We start from the raw sequence: 16529 nt of genomic DNA, 5'->3' as shown, positions 1-16529 counted from the left end.
CAAATTAATTAAATTGCAAGACTTAATTATTAATATAGGAAAGTTTAAAAAAATAAATTTTAAGAATAAACAATTTATTTTCTTTATAACTGTGTTCTTATCATCATTAAAAATACCATAAACATATAATTAAAATTATTAAAGATTATAATTTTATAAGTGTGTACTAAAGAAATGAAGCTTACTCCACTTTACCAAATTCCTTAATATTTAACATTTTCAAAGTGAAATTGAAAAGCTTTTCTTGAAGCTCTACGTCTCTAGCTGTTTTACTTGGAGATTTTGGTTCGCAATTGCTGATATAACTACCGCCTAAACCTTCAGCTTTTGGAGAAACTGCTGCAAAAACAACTGGAACAGCACCTTTTTCTGGACTCTACAATATTAATTAAAATAATATTTATCTAAGAATATTATAACACAATTACTTTGAAAAAGAAAGCTATAGCCCACGGAGTAATCTTCTTAATATAAGTTCCATCAAATAAATCGGTATTAACAACTCCCGGGTGTACAGCGAACGATTCCACGTTAAATCCTTCTTCTTTCATCATTTTATTTAAATAATTTGAAAATAATAGCTGCGCAAGTTTTGATTGGGCGTAAGCAGCAAATGACATGTACTCATTTCTTAAAAGAGAAATCGGATTTTTAAAATTTCCTTAATCAAATAAACGTAACTTACTTGCTGTTGAAATCGTCGAAACTAACAATTCCGGCTTCGTGAGCAATTGAGGAAAGGTTAATTACTCTAGATTTCGCTCCTTCAACACCACTCTGTTTTAACTTTTCCAACAGCAAATGTGTCAACACAAAATGGCCAATATAATTTACACCAACTTGAGATTCAAAACCATCCTCAGTTTCTTCGAAAGGAACGTACATAATTCCAGCTTAAATTAGTAAAATTAAAATTACGTTTTGTTTGTGAGTGAGAAAAAAATTTTACCATTATTTATTAGAATATCCACGGTTGGATAATCATTACAAACTCGGTTAGCGAATTTTTTCACTGAAGCGATTGAGCTAACATCTAAAGGAAGAATATTAACATCTCCAGTTAAAATTCCTTCTTCACGTATTTTTTCAATTAATAATTGTCCGGCTTCTTGATTTCTACATCCTAATGAAGAAAACGTGTTTCATTAAAATTTAACATGAAAAGTAAACAAAAAACAAAGCATTTTTTTTAAACGATAGTCATTTTATACACGACCTTATGAATTAAAACTTAATTGCAGGTTTTTAAAATGTTATGTTAAAATAATTACATTGTGCTGTTTGTGTACAGTTGACGAGTTGAGTGTTTTTAGTTAATTTTGGATTATTGATGCAATGTCGCGTTTTTTTTATTCATGTTTCACAACTGCTGGACATATGATTTTATAATGCAACTGTAGAGGTGTAACCGGAAGTGATGACCACAAAAAGGTAGATCTCTTCACCTTATATCAAGGTGCCAAATATCAAATTCATTGCATCTACAGTTGCATACAGTTGCAGCAACCCAAAATTAACTAAAACCACTGAACTGTACAAAAATCTTGCAGCACATTATAATTAAGTCTTTTGATATTTTTTCTATAAACAAAACAAAGATTCTCTTGTTGATAACAATATACGTCTGCTTTAACCTAAAGGCACCTTTAGTGCGAGAGATTTGGTTAAATGGAGATTCGTCGTATTGGCTAATGGCGATCTGTTTCTCCAAATACCCAAAAGTTGCTTGAGGTTTATGCTTTTCCGATAAAATCGTTAATCTTCTTCTTCTTCCTTTGGTTCCACAACTCTTGGTGGATTTTAGCTCCCTCAACAATTCTACGCCATTCTACTCTACTCTTAGCTACTCTCCACCAGTCTCTCACTCATCTTCAGTCTTTAATTCTTTTTATGTGTCCCAGCCATCTAATTCGCTGAGATATAGCAAATCTGCTTATGTCTGCATCACCAGCCAGGGCATCAGCATTCTTCTTTCGAACTTTTTTAGATCTTCTTCGTCTCTTTTTAGTAGTATCCATGTTTCCCATCCGTACGTTACCACTGGTCTTATTAATTAATAATTATTTATTGTTTCCCATAAGGTTACAATTTATGCTAAGTACAATACTTATTTAAGATTTTAAGGGGTGATTTTTCAACGAAAATTAACTTTTTAGTCAAAATCTCTTCTCCTCCAAGTTAAGGGTAAAAATCTGCAACTTTTCTATCTCTTGACATTTTACAACTAACAAATTGTTAGTTTGATCACAAAAAATAAAATAATGCTGAGATCAATTTGACATAATCAAGAGACAAAAAAGTTGCGTATTGAATCCCACTATTTAAATCAAGTTTTTAAATAGAAAAATGTAGACGTATTAAAAAGTTCTAATGCAAAGTATTAGAACATATTAGGGTTATAAAAATCGTCAAAAAATGTCACCTTATTATACTCTGTTTTTAAACCAGGAGGAGTAAACGCGAAAGTCAGATTTACACTAGGAAAAATCACCAGAAAATATCACTAGATATTTTGGCGGTAAATTTAAATTAATAATTATTATTATAGTAGACGCCACGAGAGCCGGCAGTAAATCATCGTTTTCCGCTCTTACAAATGCCATACGTAATTCACAAACCGCTAGAGAGTAATGTGTGTTAGAAAGAGATAGCATTAGTTTAATATGTCTGCTGTACAATTCAAATGGCCACGTCGAAAAAGTACGTCTGTTCTTCTAAGGGATGAAACTTCACGCTATAATTGCCATTACTAATTGCCAAAGAATACTTCATGGTATAATTAATGTTTGTAAACAAAACTAACCTTACCGAACATTCCTTCACGCTATAATTGACATTACAAAAGAAAACTTCACGCTATAATTGCCATTACAAATTGCCAAAGAATACTTCATGGTATAATTAATGTTTGTAAACAAAACTAACCTTACCGAACATTCCTTCACGCTATAATTGACATTACAAAAGAAAACTTCACGCTATAATTGCCATTACTAATTGCCAAAGAAAACTTCATGGTATAATTAATGTTTGTAAACAAAACTAACCTTACCTCACATTCCTTCACGCTATAATTGACATTACAAAAGAAAACTTCACGCTATAATTGCCATTACAAATTGCCAAAGAATACTTCATGGTATAATTAATGTTTGTAAACAAAACTAACCTTACCGAACATTCCTTCACGCTATAATTGACATTACAAAAGAAAACTTCACGCTATAATTGCCATTACTAATTGCCAAAGAATACTTCATGGTATAATTAATGTTTGTAAACAAAACTAACCTTACCTAACATTCAGCGTCTGAAGACACAGGGCTAAGAACCGAAACTTAAAAATATTCAACTTAGCGCTGAATAACAATTAAAACTAGAACTAACACTTGCACTAGAACTATACTCTGTTTTTAAACCAGGAGGAGTAAACGCGAAAGTCAGATTTACACTAGGAAAAATCACCAGAAAATATCACTAGATATTTTGGCGGTAAATTTAAATTACAACCAATCACGTGCAAGGTCAATCTGGTGACAAATTTAAAATACTCCTCCTGGTTTAAAAACAGAGTATAGTAATAGTTATCTGCCAAATTTCATTTTTCCAAATTCCTCCATAATGGATTTATTAAAGAAAAACAATTTTTTTCCCTAATTTTAGAGGGCTGTAACTTGGAGGAGAAGTGGTTTTGACCAAAAAGTTATATGAAAGACCCCCATAATTTTCGCTGAAAAATCACTCCTTAAAATCTTTCGCATCAATTTAGGTTTATTATTTACCCCTATAATGATTATCCCTTTATATGTCTCCTCGCTGCCATCACCTTCCCCATCCATCAACTTCCCTTCGCCCTATCTCCCAGCACTTGCCTCCAATCCATCTTATCTTCCCTCAACTCACTGCACTCCACCAGCAGACGATGTAAAGATTCAACCTCACACTCCATCCAATACCTATTGGCCCTTTCTTCATTGCCACATGTAAACCTGGCTACCAACCTCATCTTCTCCTCGTCATACTCCCTCATCAGGTACTTTGGTAGCCCTTCAGTCACAATTTCGGCATATTCTACTTTCCCTTATCGCCATCCTCCTCGTTTGCATTCCCACATCCTTGTTCCTGCTCTCCAGTTATTTCCACGCCTTCCTGTTCACTTCTTCCATTAAATACCCCGCCTTTCTGTAGTATTTCTCCTTTTCTGGCTGCCCAAAACCCCCTTACTTGCCTCAATCTGTCTTCCACCTTCTCGTCAAAACGCCTCAACACCCCAACCTCCAGTACTTGGTCTGCACATCCTCTAAAGAGCCCTTGCTCCTTCCATCCCCTTATCTCCACCCCATACAACATTACCACTGGTCTTATTAAACTCTTATATATTTTCATTTTAGAGCTGTGACTTAGTATATTCGAACACATCAGATTCTTGTTTGCGAAATAAGCTTTATCTCTCACACAAAAGGCATCCTAATAGGTTAGATAATGACATTTGAAAAAAGAAAGAGGGCGCTGATTTCTTTTAAGTGAAAAATTTTAAACATTTTTATCAAGATTTAGTTACCAAGGCAACGAAGACTGCAAAAAGACGTTAAATTGTTGTTAATATGAATACGTACTTATTTATGTTATAAATAAAATTTAAATTAAACTTAACTTTGTTTGTTCTAAGTTGAGGTTATGTTTTCGGTGAAATATGATTTTCGGAGATTTTCGCTTGGGTTCATGTACTATAACCTTAATTTTCGGGCGAAGAAATTAATTTTTGGTTTGAATTTACTTTACAAAGTATTAAATCACAATTATTGATTCCAATAATTCTTAAACTTAAATTTAGTTGTGATTTCAAGATCAACTAAACCCGCGTTTCTTTTGTTTCAAACGAAAGTCTTCATCGGCAACTTTGATCTAATCAAAATCATAAATGCGTCGTTATGATTGGTTGAAATTCAAAAATGACAATTTCGCGCCATTTATACCGAGTGATTAAATTTGTTATTTTGTACAGGGTGAAGAAAATTTGTAAGTTTGAAATTAATAATTTTAAAATAAAACTATAATTATTAATGGAAATGGATTAAAAATAATGTTGTATTGTCTGTTTTCGATAAAAATGGCTTAAAGCTTTAAAATCCAGAATGAAAAATGTGAAAAATTTATTTAACCAAAAAAATGGTATTTATTTTACAGAAACGAAAATTATATAAGAAGTTATCAATTTTTACCTAAAAACTTCTGTTCTTAACATTAAAAAAAAGTTAAAAGTTTAAATTGATACATTTTAAACACCTTAGTTAACAGAAAAGAGGTTGTAGATGAGAAGATTAGATCAGATTTGGTACACATCTGATGTAGATACCAATAATTATTGAAATAAACGTATATTTGTAATTTACTTTAAAAATAATCCATATATAATTTTCTTTTTATAGCAAAAAACCATTACATCATTAATTACTTACCGATAACAACCGTTAAATCACACTCCAACAACATCCTTACAACTTCAGCTCCAATACCTTTTGTACCACCAGTAATTACAGCAACTTTACCAGTTTTATTGGGCAATTCTTTTCACATAAAACAATAAAAACGAACTTAAAAGATTTAAAACAAACATTTTTAATTAAACGAACCAGTTTTGTTCCTTCCAATCATCCAAATATCTTCGAATAATGATTTAGACCCGATAAGGGCGTAAATGATTTCGAATTTGGCTTCGGCTAAAATCTGTTTCGCCGGTTTTTCCGATTTGTAAATGGCGATACAAACCCCGATCGCAATCACAATGAAACTGATCAAAAGAATCATTTTTCTTTGGGTGGTATCGTACAGTTGAGTAATACGTTTCTGCAACAAACACCAGACGGTCGTGTACTGATTGGTACTGATCGTGGTACCAAGCTTGAGTAACACACTTTCCTGACTTTCTATGGTCGGGTGGGAAGTGATCGTTAAAATAAAACAAAGACAAAAAATATCTATAAAAAATAATATTAAAAACAAAAATAAGGTTGAGTCATAATTTTTAATAGTATTTAATTTGTTTTTTTAAAGTTTTTCCAAATTTATTATGTGTTCAACATGTTGAAGATAAATTAGAAAGTTGTACTAATTTATCTGCAAGCAAGCCAAGTTTAAAAATTATTTGAGATGGAATAAATCTTGATAATTAAAGAAAATAAGTGATTACTGATATATTAATTAGAAAAGATGAGGCAATACTGTTTAATAATTAACACAGTAACTCGACACTTGAAGTTTGGAAGGTATTCCTAATTTTATCTCGATTTTTTTAAAATTTAAATACATAATTACATAATCTAAAGTGTTACAGAGTTGTTATCTTAATTATAATTAATAAACAGTTCTTAATATAGGTTTTTTTTATAAGGGCCACTTTAACCCAAGACTCTAAATTTTGTAATAACCTTAATTTAAGATCGTTTTTAAGTATATTTGAAAAAACCCCACCACAGAAAAAGTTAATAATAAAAAAATATCTACAAAAAACCTTTATAATCTAAAACTAAATAAACACACCTTAATTATTAATTGTAAATAAGCAAATACTTTATAATAAGAAACCAAACCTGATGATTTACCCATTATTAAATAAATCTAATTCTAATTCAATCTTACCCAACGAAAACTCTTGGACTGAAGCACAAATTTGAAGAATCTTAATTAAATTAGATGATTAAAATCGTACGACCACGATAAGATGTCATGTAATCTGAATATGGTCGTATAAATAAATTATTTCGAAACGAGTATTACACATTTTAAGTTAAGTACACCAAAAAATTCATTCAATCGATGTTGATAAAATAAATTTAAAAATTAACGTTTAAACCGATATGATGACACAAGTGCTGTCAAATAAATATGTCAAATCTGTCAAAAATCACGTGTTGTTAAATCAAAACCATATGTTAAATTCCTTTAATAAAATTAACGTTTTAATCGAATTAAATGTTAATAAATAATTTTTAAAGTTTCGCTAATTATAACTTTGATGTTATAATCAATTAATTAGTCGATTAAAAAAAATGTTTATAGCCTTTTAATGGCGGGAAATTCAAATTATTTTACACTCAATTCATCTTGACAAGTTGTCAACGTCTTTTTGACACGTTATTTTATATTTATTGTTATTTTCAATCGATAACCGTAAAACTAAAAGTGATTGTAAGTTAATTTTCGGATTATTTAAAGAATTTACTTATTTAGAATGATTTGGTACTAATATCAGAACGTACACTACCAAGTACCGTTTTGACATTTCAGCGCACGCGCACTAACCTACAATTGTACCTTCGCCATTGTTGTTGATCCATTTATCAACTGTGTGAAATAATTTATTCAGGTAGGTTTTGAGGGATGATAAATTCATCGTACCGATCATCTATCCAAAAATCCAATTCTGAATGTGAATTTTAACGGTCTAACTTAGTCGTAAGGCGTAATTGAAAAATGTGGATAACGTGCCACCTAAGCCCATAACACGTTCACAGCTTCATTTTAGGGTTTTTTACGCGAAAAAACGCGTTTTCAACCTTACTGATTGCGGATTATAAACCCGCGTGGACCCGATTACATCAACATTTTACTTTAACAATGTGGCAGTCATCTGGAATACAGATCAGGACTAAAAATAGCAACAACCATGCCTCTGCTGGCCTACCTATTTTGAATGCCATATTTTTACCATTTTAAGCTATTTGTTTTCGTAATAGCTGGTGTATTCTTGGCCAAAACAATCAGATATATATTATTATTCTACAATCATTTATTTAAAGTTATTGTTTAAATTTTATAGGGACAGGATGACTGATTCCATGAATTTTGGACCAGAGTGGTTGAGAAACTTATCTTCTGATGGTTCCACTACCGGTGGAACTGGAGGGGGAGCTAGATACCAGCTATCTGGGTACCGGTAGGTTTTTTTTTAATTTAATAATTTTTTTAATTTTAAATTTTAAAACGAACCTTTTTGTAATCATGAATAAATTCAATTATGATAAAATATTAATGGAATTGATTATTAATCTTTCTTTGTTTGTTAAAGTGAACTTCACACTATTTATTTCAACTATTATGTTTTATTTAAATATTTTGATTGAGTTTGTTTATTATTTGTTATCTTTTAAGTAATTACACAATCTTATTTTTTATAAAGATTAGATTTAAATAAAGATATAAGATATAATTTATCTACTTACTTATAGTTTTTAAAAACTAGTAAAAATGTAATAAACTAAAATATTAAAAGGTATGGTAGAGAGGAGATGTTGGGACTATATGAGAAGGGTTTTAAGCCTCCAGCTTCGTTGGTCAACTTTACAAGACTCTATACTGATCCACCACTGGTACCCTTAGTTCTTTTGGACAAAGGACCAACAGAGGAAGAGGTACACCCATCAACCCTTCCATTTTCAATAAAATAATTATTAATTATCATTAAAAAAACTTTGTTTAGAGATTGTGGCAATCCAGAGCACCGCCTATAAACTCTTCCACCAGAGGCAGTCGTGGTTCTTCACTTGAACGGGGTGGGACTCGACCAAATAGAGGACGGGGTTCATATCAATATGGTAGAAATGTTAACAGCTATGATGCAACTGGTGGTGTGGGAGGATGGGGTAATGGTGAACAACAAGAGTGGAGTCCAAGAAAGGATTTTGGTGGTTACAGGTATAAATTAAATTAAAAAAGAAATTTTTGTACTAAATTTCGTTTTAGTAGGTCAGCTTCAGTAGATAATTGGCGTCGTAATCGACCGGCGGATGAAGAGGAAGGTTGGAGGTCGACAACTAATCGTGGTTCTGCTGAAAAATGGGTTCGTTCCACAAGCTGGCGCGACGGTGACAAAGAAGACGACAGAGGTGGACCACACGAAAGAAGCAGGAGTTGGTTTGATGGTAGAAATCACGTTCAAAGAAAAGGTTGGGACGAGGACCATCAACCCGAATGGTTTACCGAACAATTAGGCGAAGGTGGGGGTACCTTCGATGCGACCGGGGCGTATCACGGTTCAGACGACGAACAGGTTCATATTAAAACATCTCCGCGACAATATATTTATTATATTTATATGCTAGGATCATAGAATTGGCGGAAGAAAAGAGTTACAAAAATCTACATCCCAGCAGAATATATCACCAAGACAACCGGCCCCTTTAACATCATCAAAATCTTCAGTTTCATTATCTAAACAATGCGAAATTGAAGTAAAAGAGGTAACCATTTATAAATGTTCAAAAAGGAGGATTAATTTAATTTAATTGTCATTTAGGAACACATTAATGTCGGTATAAAGGATGTAGAAGAGACAAAAGAAAAGCTTGATCCGCCTGAAAAACCAATTGAAGAGAAAAAACCTAAAAATGTTGAGATTAAAAAGGAAGTTAAAGTCGATAAGATTGAAAAACAAATGGGTCATAAAATTGAGGGGAATTTAAATGTTAATGGAATTGTTGTAGAGCTACCATCATCTTCACATAGGTAGTATTAATAATTATAGTATTCTTTTTTATATTATTATAATAAGCTAATTTTTGTTTAACCCTTTGTGTCCCAAGAACTCAAAAACTTTTAAAATCAAAATACACTCAGTCCCCTCTCATTCCAGGGGGATAATGGTACTTGAGAGTAACTTCATTCATTAAAATATATTTTAGTGATGTTGCAGTATACAAAAACTTTTTGCTAATATAAAAATAATACATTTTTTATTATGTTAGAAAATAAGTAACACTTGCTTTATCTAAATCACATTATGATATTCAGAAAAACTGTTCTTTCTTTTATTACAACATAAATAAACATTGCACACAGTACATTTGAGGAGCTAGTGTGTAAAACCAGATATATCTTCTTAAAGAAGTAGGTTTATAGTGATATGTAAAATGAACAAAATATATAAATATGTGTCCCAAGAAGTCAAAAACTTTGTGACAGAATTAAAACGCTATCAAAATACACTCAGTAAAGGCTTTTGGAATCAATTTTAGCAAAATATGACAATCCCCCCATTCCAGGGAGATAATAGTACTTGAGAGTAACATCACGCATTAAAATATATTTTAGTGATGTTGCATTATATAAAAACTTATTGCTAATATAAAAATAATACATTTTTTATTATGTTAGAAAATAAGTAACACTTGCTTTAGCTAAATGACATTATGATATTCAGAAAAATAGGTCTTCCTTTTATTACAATATAAATAAATAGTACATTTGAGGCGCTCGCGTGCAAAACCAGATATATTTGTTCTTAAAGAAGTAGGTTTATAGTGATATGTAAAGTAAACAAAATATATAAATATGTGTCCCAAGAAGTCAAAAACTTTGTGACAGGATTAAAACGCTATCAAAATACACTCAGTAAAGGTCTTTGGAATCAATTTTAGCAAAATATTACAATCCCCCCCATTCCAGGGGAATAATGGTACTTGAGTGTAACTTCAGGCATATTAAAAAATATTTTAGTGATGTTGCAGTATACAAAAACTTTTATTGCTAAAACAAAAATAATACATTTATTATTATGCTAGAAAATAAGTAGGTAGCACTTGCTTTAGCTAAATCATATTATGATATTCAGAAAAACAGTTCTTTCTTTTATTACAACAGAAATAAACATTGCATCCAGTACATTTAAGGAGCTCGCGTACAAAACCAGATTTATCCGTTCTTAAAGAAGTAGGTTTTTAGTGATATGTAAAGTGAACATAATATATAAATATAGAACATGTAAATTTAAAGCTTTTAATGTTATATGCATTATAAAAATGGATATATCCGGTTTTGTCTGCATATGAAAGACTGCTTTAATAAAAAAAAGGTTTATTATCACAAAAAAATGCAATACAAATTGTTATATATGCTTGTTCTTCTTCTAGACAGTCACACAACTGACTTTAATTTTCTTCTTCAATTACTTCAGATGTCTCATTTTCCTCTCCATTCAGCCTCAACAAATTTTTGTAAAAAAATGCGCATTCATCAAATGACACAAACTTTTTCTCTTTTTGTCTGGACTAGAATTCCAAAGTGCCATATTATTAAGCTGGATTCCGTCGTCAGATTTTCCCTTTTTCATAAGAGGTTGAAATGAATATTTTCCAAATACAGTTGTGGCGACTTTTATCTCCACACTTCTATTGACTATAGTTTTCTTTATGAAAATTGTTTTACAGTCTGATATTCCTTTTGTTTTTTATATATCTTTTTCCAGGCCTTTAGTATCATACATTTGCCAATCTGAGCCAAGTGTTTTTACCTTCCCAACTTCGGAATACATTTTCATATATTCTTTCTTTGATGTTATAGACAGATTCTGTATTAAAATTTTTTCGACTCTTTCGAATGCACAATCTGCAGATAAAAAAGTTGTACCCCCTAACTGGAAATGTGACGACAATATTTGAAACATATTCCGAGGCCTTATTTTTTTAGCCAAACGTTAATGCGTGGATAATATGCGAGTTGTTGTTCTGGCCCCCATATCCATCACAGAATAATCGAATGCAGTGCTTTTCACCAGAATTTAAGCCATTATGATAATTCAGTAATGCTGAACCAATTTGAGTAGTCCCTTTTCTAGCTAAATCTTTAATCCATATGTAAAATATCGGATCCCGTGAGTTCGTTGAAACACAGCAGAATGCGTATCAGCTGATCTGATGGACATAAAATATAAAGCATCACTTTTCGCTATTGTCTGGATTTTCTCTGGATAGTTTGTAGAAAGCATGTGCTCTTTTTTTATATCTATATGGTATTCCAAAAGAAGCCTTTGTTATACTTCTTTTTCTTACTTTTTATTTTTGTTTTTCCTACCTTTATTTCGATAACTTTTTTACAGTCTTATATCAGTCTTTTGGAAAAACCGAAAACTGAAAAAACCTTAGCTTGTGGAACAATAAGGTCTCACAAGAAATGATTAGCAGATCTCAAATTTTGTTTTTTTTTATTCCACTCCTCTTCAGTAAGTTGAAGGACAATCCTTTCACCTAATCTTGAATTTTTTTTTTCAGTTTAAGAGATTTTCCTCAAATTTCTTTATGCACCCTTTCTTATCTGCTAAGCACCAGAGCTTATAACCCCATTTTATGGGCTTCATGGGATTGAATTGTTTCATGCTTGACCTCCCTTTGAAGATTATCATGGATTCATCCTCAGCCAACTACCTAGTGCCATGATAATAACTGGGGAACTCATTTGGTCTTTGTTGATATGACAAGTGATATCCAACCCAACCCAAGTCTTCAGCATTACTCCAGAAGAGTTTATAGCTTGGCAAACTGATAACTCGTTAAGAAATTTATGCCAAGAAAATACATCAACTCTTCTTCTTTCAAATTTAGCGTTTTATTCCTTTGGGTGGTGTACAAATTACTTTGAAAGGTAATATCTTTCACACAGTTACCCATCAATGTTAGAAAATAATCTGTAGGATTATTGCAAGTTGCAAAAGTATCACCAATTATTCCCCCTGGATAATCGTATCTTGGAATTTGAGTCTGTTTTTCCCGTTTTCTCCATTTTTTATCAATTTCTGCCTTGTTCTTCTTCTTGAGCCCTTTGCCACGTATTTCTCCTACTTCAGTGTTACTCTCCTCATTTTTATTAATTAGTTGTTCTACTTCTTCATCTTCCAGCATAGGCACCTGACCAGCACTAGTAATAACAATGTCATCTTTTATGCCTGTCTGTTTAGAATTCCCGTTGGATGAAGATTTTCTAATTCAACCATCAAAAGTTCTTCATCAGTAAAAGCTTTGTTCAAGTACCAAAGCGTATCTGTATCCGCTTGGCTTATTTTTACTTGAATCTCAATATTATACCTGTTATTATCCTAGCGGTACTTTTACGTACCAAACACTAAATGTAACTTTTATAACCTCACATCTGGATGAATATGTTTAAATATACCTAAAAACCCTACAGTGTGGATTGTGTCATTTTTTATACAGGTTCTTTCTTATAATAGATGACTATAAGTTAAAAGGAGTGTTTAAAACTACCAGTACCGTTGGTACATAAAGGGTTAAGCTAATAAAAATCAAAGTTGTCATTGATATTAAAGAAAATTTTGACATAAATGTTTTGACAAATAATAATATTTTTGGTTATGTTTAAACTTACGCTAAAAATTGATTTGTTCATTTGGCAATAGAGTTGAAGAAGATTTTGACAGACTCCAAGAGGATCTCGTTTCCAAGCTGGTCGTGGAGGAGGAGAACCCAAAAACAACAATGAACCCAAATATGGGGATGTCAAGCGTAGGAGTAACGCCGCAACCTCCGCCAAACCTCGTTCCACCCATTCAAGACAAATGGTTTTATCGGGATCCCCAGGGTGATCTTCAAGGACCCTTTGTATCAACCGAAATGGCCGAATGGTTTAAAGCCGGTTATTTTACGTTGTCGTTACTTGTTCGTCGACAATGCGACAAAACGTTTTATACTCTTGGCGATCTTGTTAGGTTATGTAACGGAGCGAATCCGTTTTTATCGACGACGCGCATTCCACCATTGAAAGAAGTGCCACCGGTGAAATTAACCGACCAAGATCATTTGTTAAATTTGCATAATCTTCAAGTTCAGTTTGCTTTAAGTCAAGGGCGACCGTATAAATCGGTTCCTCCCACGGATTGGGCGAATCTTACAGCACTTCAACAAAGGGATATGCTTACTCAACATCTTATGCCACAAGCTCAGGTTAATAACATAAATATATTTGATTTTTAAGTTTTCCGAGACAATTTTTGCCAGTCTATCGGTAGACAACTCCAAATTTTTTTTTGTGTATAGATGACGCCAGTTGAGTTACAATATTTCCAGCAATCAGCACAACCCCCGCCACAAGCCGCCAATCCACTCATGCACATCATCAATCAAATGCAACAAGTAAGTTGCCGATTAATCAACAAAAAATCGGTTGTTTAAATAAGGTTGCGATTTACGTAAGGTTAATAAGTTATCCGGGCCACCGATGACAGAGCAGCCAAACGCGATTCCCATGCAGTTAGATCCACTTCAGGCGTTAGTTCAACAAATGCACTCCCTGCAGAGGATTCCACAAGGGGCTACACCTCTTCCTGGAATGGGTCTGCCACAAACCATTCCATCTGAAAACCTAATTAACAATATGACAGGAATCCACGGGAATCTTCCAGGACCAGGAATGACGGGGATACCCAGTAGTTTACCTGGTAGCGGCGTTATGCCAAATATACCACAGAAGCCTTTAGAAAACCTCGCCACACCCGCCGATGATAATCCAATTAATAATTTATTAAGACAATTACAAAATAAGAATATATCTCAACCACAACCTGTAAGTAATATAAAAAAAATCTTAGATTAAGTGAAATTAATCAAATTTTTTAAGATGGATGCTTTATGGCAACAAAACCAATACATAACCTCGCAAATTCAACAAACTAATCAATGGCAACAACAGCAACAACAACAAACAGTTCAATCGAATCAACCACCTCAACAGCCACAACCCATACAATCTCAACAACAACATCCACCACCACCACCACCTTCCCAACAGCAGCCGCCAAATGAAAAGCCAATATCAATGTGGGATTTAACACCAACACAATCTCAAATGAACACTCAACCGGTTGAAACGACGACGAATATATCAGAAGAAATCCAACAGCATTCACCGAGTAGTAAAGAAAAAGAACAATCGAAAAGAGAAAAAGAATCCGCGAAAGAAGAAAAGAAACGCAAAGAACAGGAAGAAAAGCAGCTGAAGAAAGAAGCGGAAGAAAAACGAAAACAAGAACAAAGAAAACAAGAAATGGAAAAGAAAATAGCCGAAGAGAAAAAGAAAAAGGAGGAAGAAAGGATTAGGAAGGAACTAGAAAAAGCCAGGAAAGAAGCGGAAGAAAAACGATTGCGAGAATTAGAAGAAAAAAGGAAACTAAAAGAAGCGAGGAAAGCTGAAGAAGAAGCACGTAAACGCGCTGAAGAACAGAAAAAATTAGAGGACGAACACGAAAAGGAAAAAATTAAGGAAGAAAAAATGAAGGAGGAAGCAAAGAGAGCGATGGTTAAAGCGATCCAAGAGAATCAAAATAAAAACAATAATGTGGTTAGTAAAGCAGCTCCTTGGAGTAATCCTTCAAGCGCAAGTACAGGCCCGAGTTTACTAGCCATCCAAAAAGCCGAACGAGAGAAACGCGTTGAAATGGCATATCTTCAGCAACAACAACGACAATTGTTGATGCAAGAGCAACAGACAATCGAAAAAGCGTCAATTCAATTGAACTGGGCTAATAAACCAATTCAACCGAGGCAAGTTAAATCATTAGCGGAAATACAAGCTGAAGAACAAGAGTTGTTAGCGAAACAAGCGGCCGAGAGACTTGCGCAACAAAATAAGGAAAAAGAAAATCAAACGGCGCCGGTTTCTACTGGTATATGGCAAGGACAGAATTTAACCTGGGCAAATACTGCGTCACAGTGGCCTTCAAATGGTGAAAAAATAATTAATTAATTAATTAAAATATTTATTTATTATTTATTTTTGTTAGTAGCAGGCTTTTGGGACGATGTACCAACCCAGAAAGCCCCATCGAAACCGTCCAATGTAGTTAAGAGCAATTCAACAAGTGCCATGGTGACACAAGCGAAGCCCCAACAACAACCGCAACAACAACAACAACCAAAAGTTGCAAAAGCAAAAACAAAGAAAGAAGAAACGACAGGTTCAAAAAATAACGGTTCTTTAAGTACAAATGGACCAGCTACTGAGGAATTTACACAATGGTGTATTAAAGCGTTATCAAATGTTACAAGCACTGTAGATAGTGAGTAAAAATTTGTCTGCGTGATAAATTTGGTTAATTATGATTTATTTTTAGTTCCAACATTTATTGGATTTTTAAAAGATATTGAATCAGCGGCTGATGTAAAAGATTATTGTCGGGAATATTTAGGAGAGAGTCAAGCGATGCATCAATTCACGGCACAATTCCTAGAAAAGCGACGTTCGTTCCGACCGAAAACGAACGCGCATAAAGATGATATGTGTTCCCCCGCGCCAGCAATTACCCCATCGATGCAGCATAACTCTGATTTTCAAGAAGTAAAGGTAAAAAAATTATGTTTTAGTGTGAATAAAGGATTTTTTCGTTTTTTGTTTTAGGGTAAAGGTAAGAAAACTAAAAAGTCGAAGATGACTAAAGTGGATGCGAGGATCCTAGGCTTTAATGTGACCGCGGCGCAAGACAGGATTAACGTCGGCGACCGCGATTATGGTGATAACTAAAAATGATTATTAAGCGATTTGTATACAAGAGGAAATCCATTCGTCTCATTTACATAATTGTTGCTGTACCTTTATGCAAATAATTTTAGAAGTTATAATTTTATTTGATTGTTAATGAATGAGGAAAAAACGAAACCCGTATTAATACCGAAAAAATCTTTTTTTGTCTTTAACTGTTTAAAGAAGATAGTTTTTACATAAAAGAGATCAAACGATACTTGCTGTTT

At 33.1% G+C, this 16529-nt stretch overlaps 2 protein-coding genes across 12 annotated transcripts; one reads left to right on the top strand and one right to left on the bottom strand.

Annotated features, from left to right (window-relative positions):
* Positions 1–57: 57 nt before the first annotated feature.
* LOC111423747 (polyprenol dehydrogenase-like) lies at positions 58–7564 on the bottom strand. Of its 4 annotated transcripts, none has more exons than XM_023057066.2 (7): positions 7315–7564; positions 5634–5847; positions 5460–5567; positions 950–1123; positions 686–893; positions 429–630; positions 58–376 (listed from the first exon to the last, which is right to left on the bottom strand). In XM_023057066.2, the coding sequence occupies exons 1-7, from the start codon at positions 7321–7323 to the stop codon at positions 182–184; spliced, it is 1110 nt and encodes a 369-aa protein (XP_022912834.1). In that variant the 5' UTR covers positions 7324–7564; the 3' UTR covers positions 58–181. The 4 variants fall into 4 exon arrangements, with proteins under 4 accessions (XP_022912834.1, XP_071056011.1, XP_022912835.1 ...); XM_071199910.1 differs by lacking the exon at positions 7315–7564 and adding an exon at positions 6640–6874 and having other exon boundaries at positions 5634–5927; XM_023057067.2 differs by lacking the exon at positions 7315–7564 and adding an exon at positions 6640–6874.
* Positions 7269–16519, top strand: LOC111423745 (GIGYF family protein Gyf). Of its 8 annotated transcripts, none has more exons than XM_023057064.2 (14): positions 7269–7366; positions 7820–7936; positions 8282–8411; positions 8480–8694; positions 8743–9049; positions 9102–9239; positions 9296–9504; positions 13187–13730; positions 13824–13919; positions 13981–14349; positions 14404–15508; positions 15566–15841; positions 15896–16125; positions 16180–16519. In XM_023057064.2, exons 2-14 carry the CDS (start codon positions 7827–7829, stop codon positions 16300–16302), a joined length of 3852 nt encoding a protein of 1283 aa, XP_022912832.1. In that variant the 5' UTR covers positions 7269–7366; positions 7820–7826; the 3' UTR covers positions 16303–16519. The 8 variants fall into 8 exon arrangements, with proteins under 8 accessions (XP_022912832.1, XP_022912828.1, XP_022912833.1 ...); XM_023057060.2 differs by having other exon boundaries at positions 8273–8411; positions 8746–9049; XM_023057065.2 differs by having other exon boundaries at positions 8273–8411; positions 13854–13919.
* The last annotated feature ends 10 nt before the right edge of the window (positions 16520–16529 follow it).

Source organism: Onthophagus taurus, chromosome 11 (assembly GCF_036711975.1).
Source record: "Onthophagus taurus isolate NC chromosome 11, IU_Otau_3.0, whole genome shotgun sequence".
Classification (NCBI taxonomy): Eukaryota; Metazoa; Arthropoda; class Insecta; order Coleoptera; family Scarabaeidae; genus Onthophagus; species Onthophagus taurus.
The sequence above is the reverse complement of the archived record's forward strand: the minus strand, read 5'-3'. Positions and strand labels throughout refer to the sequence as shown.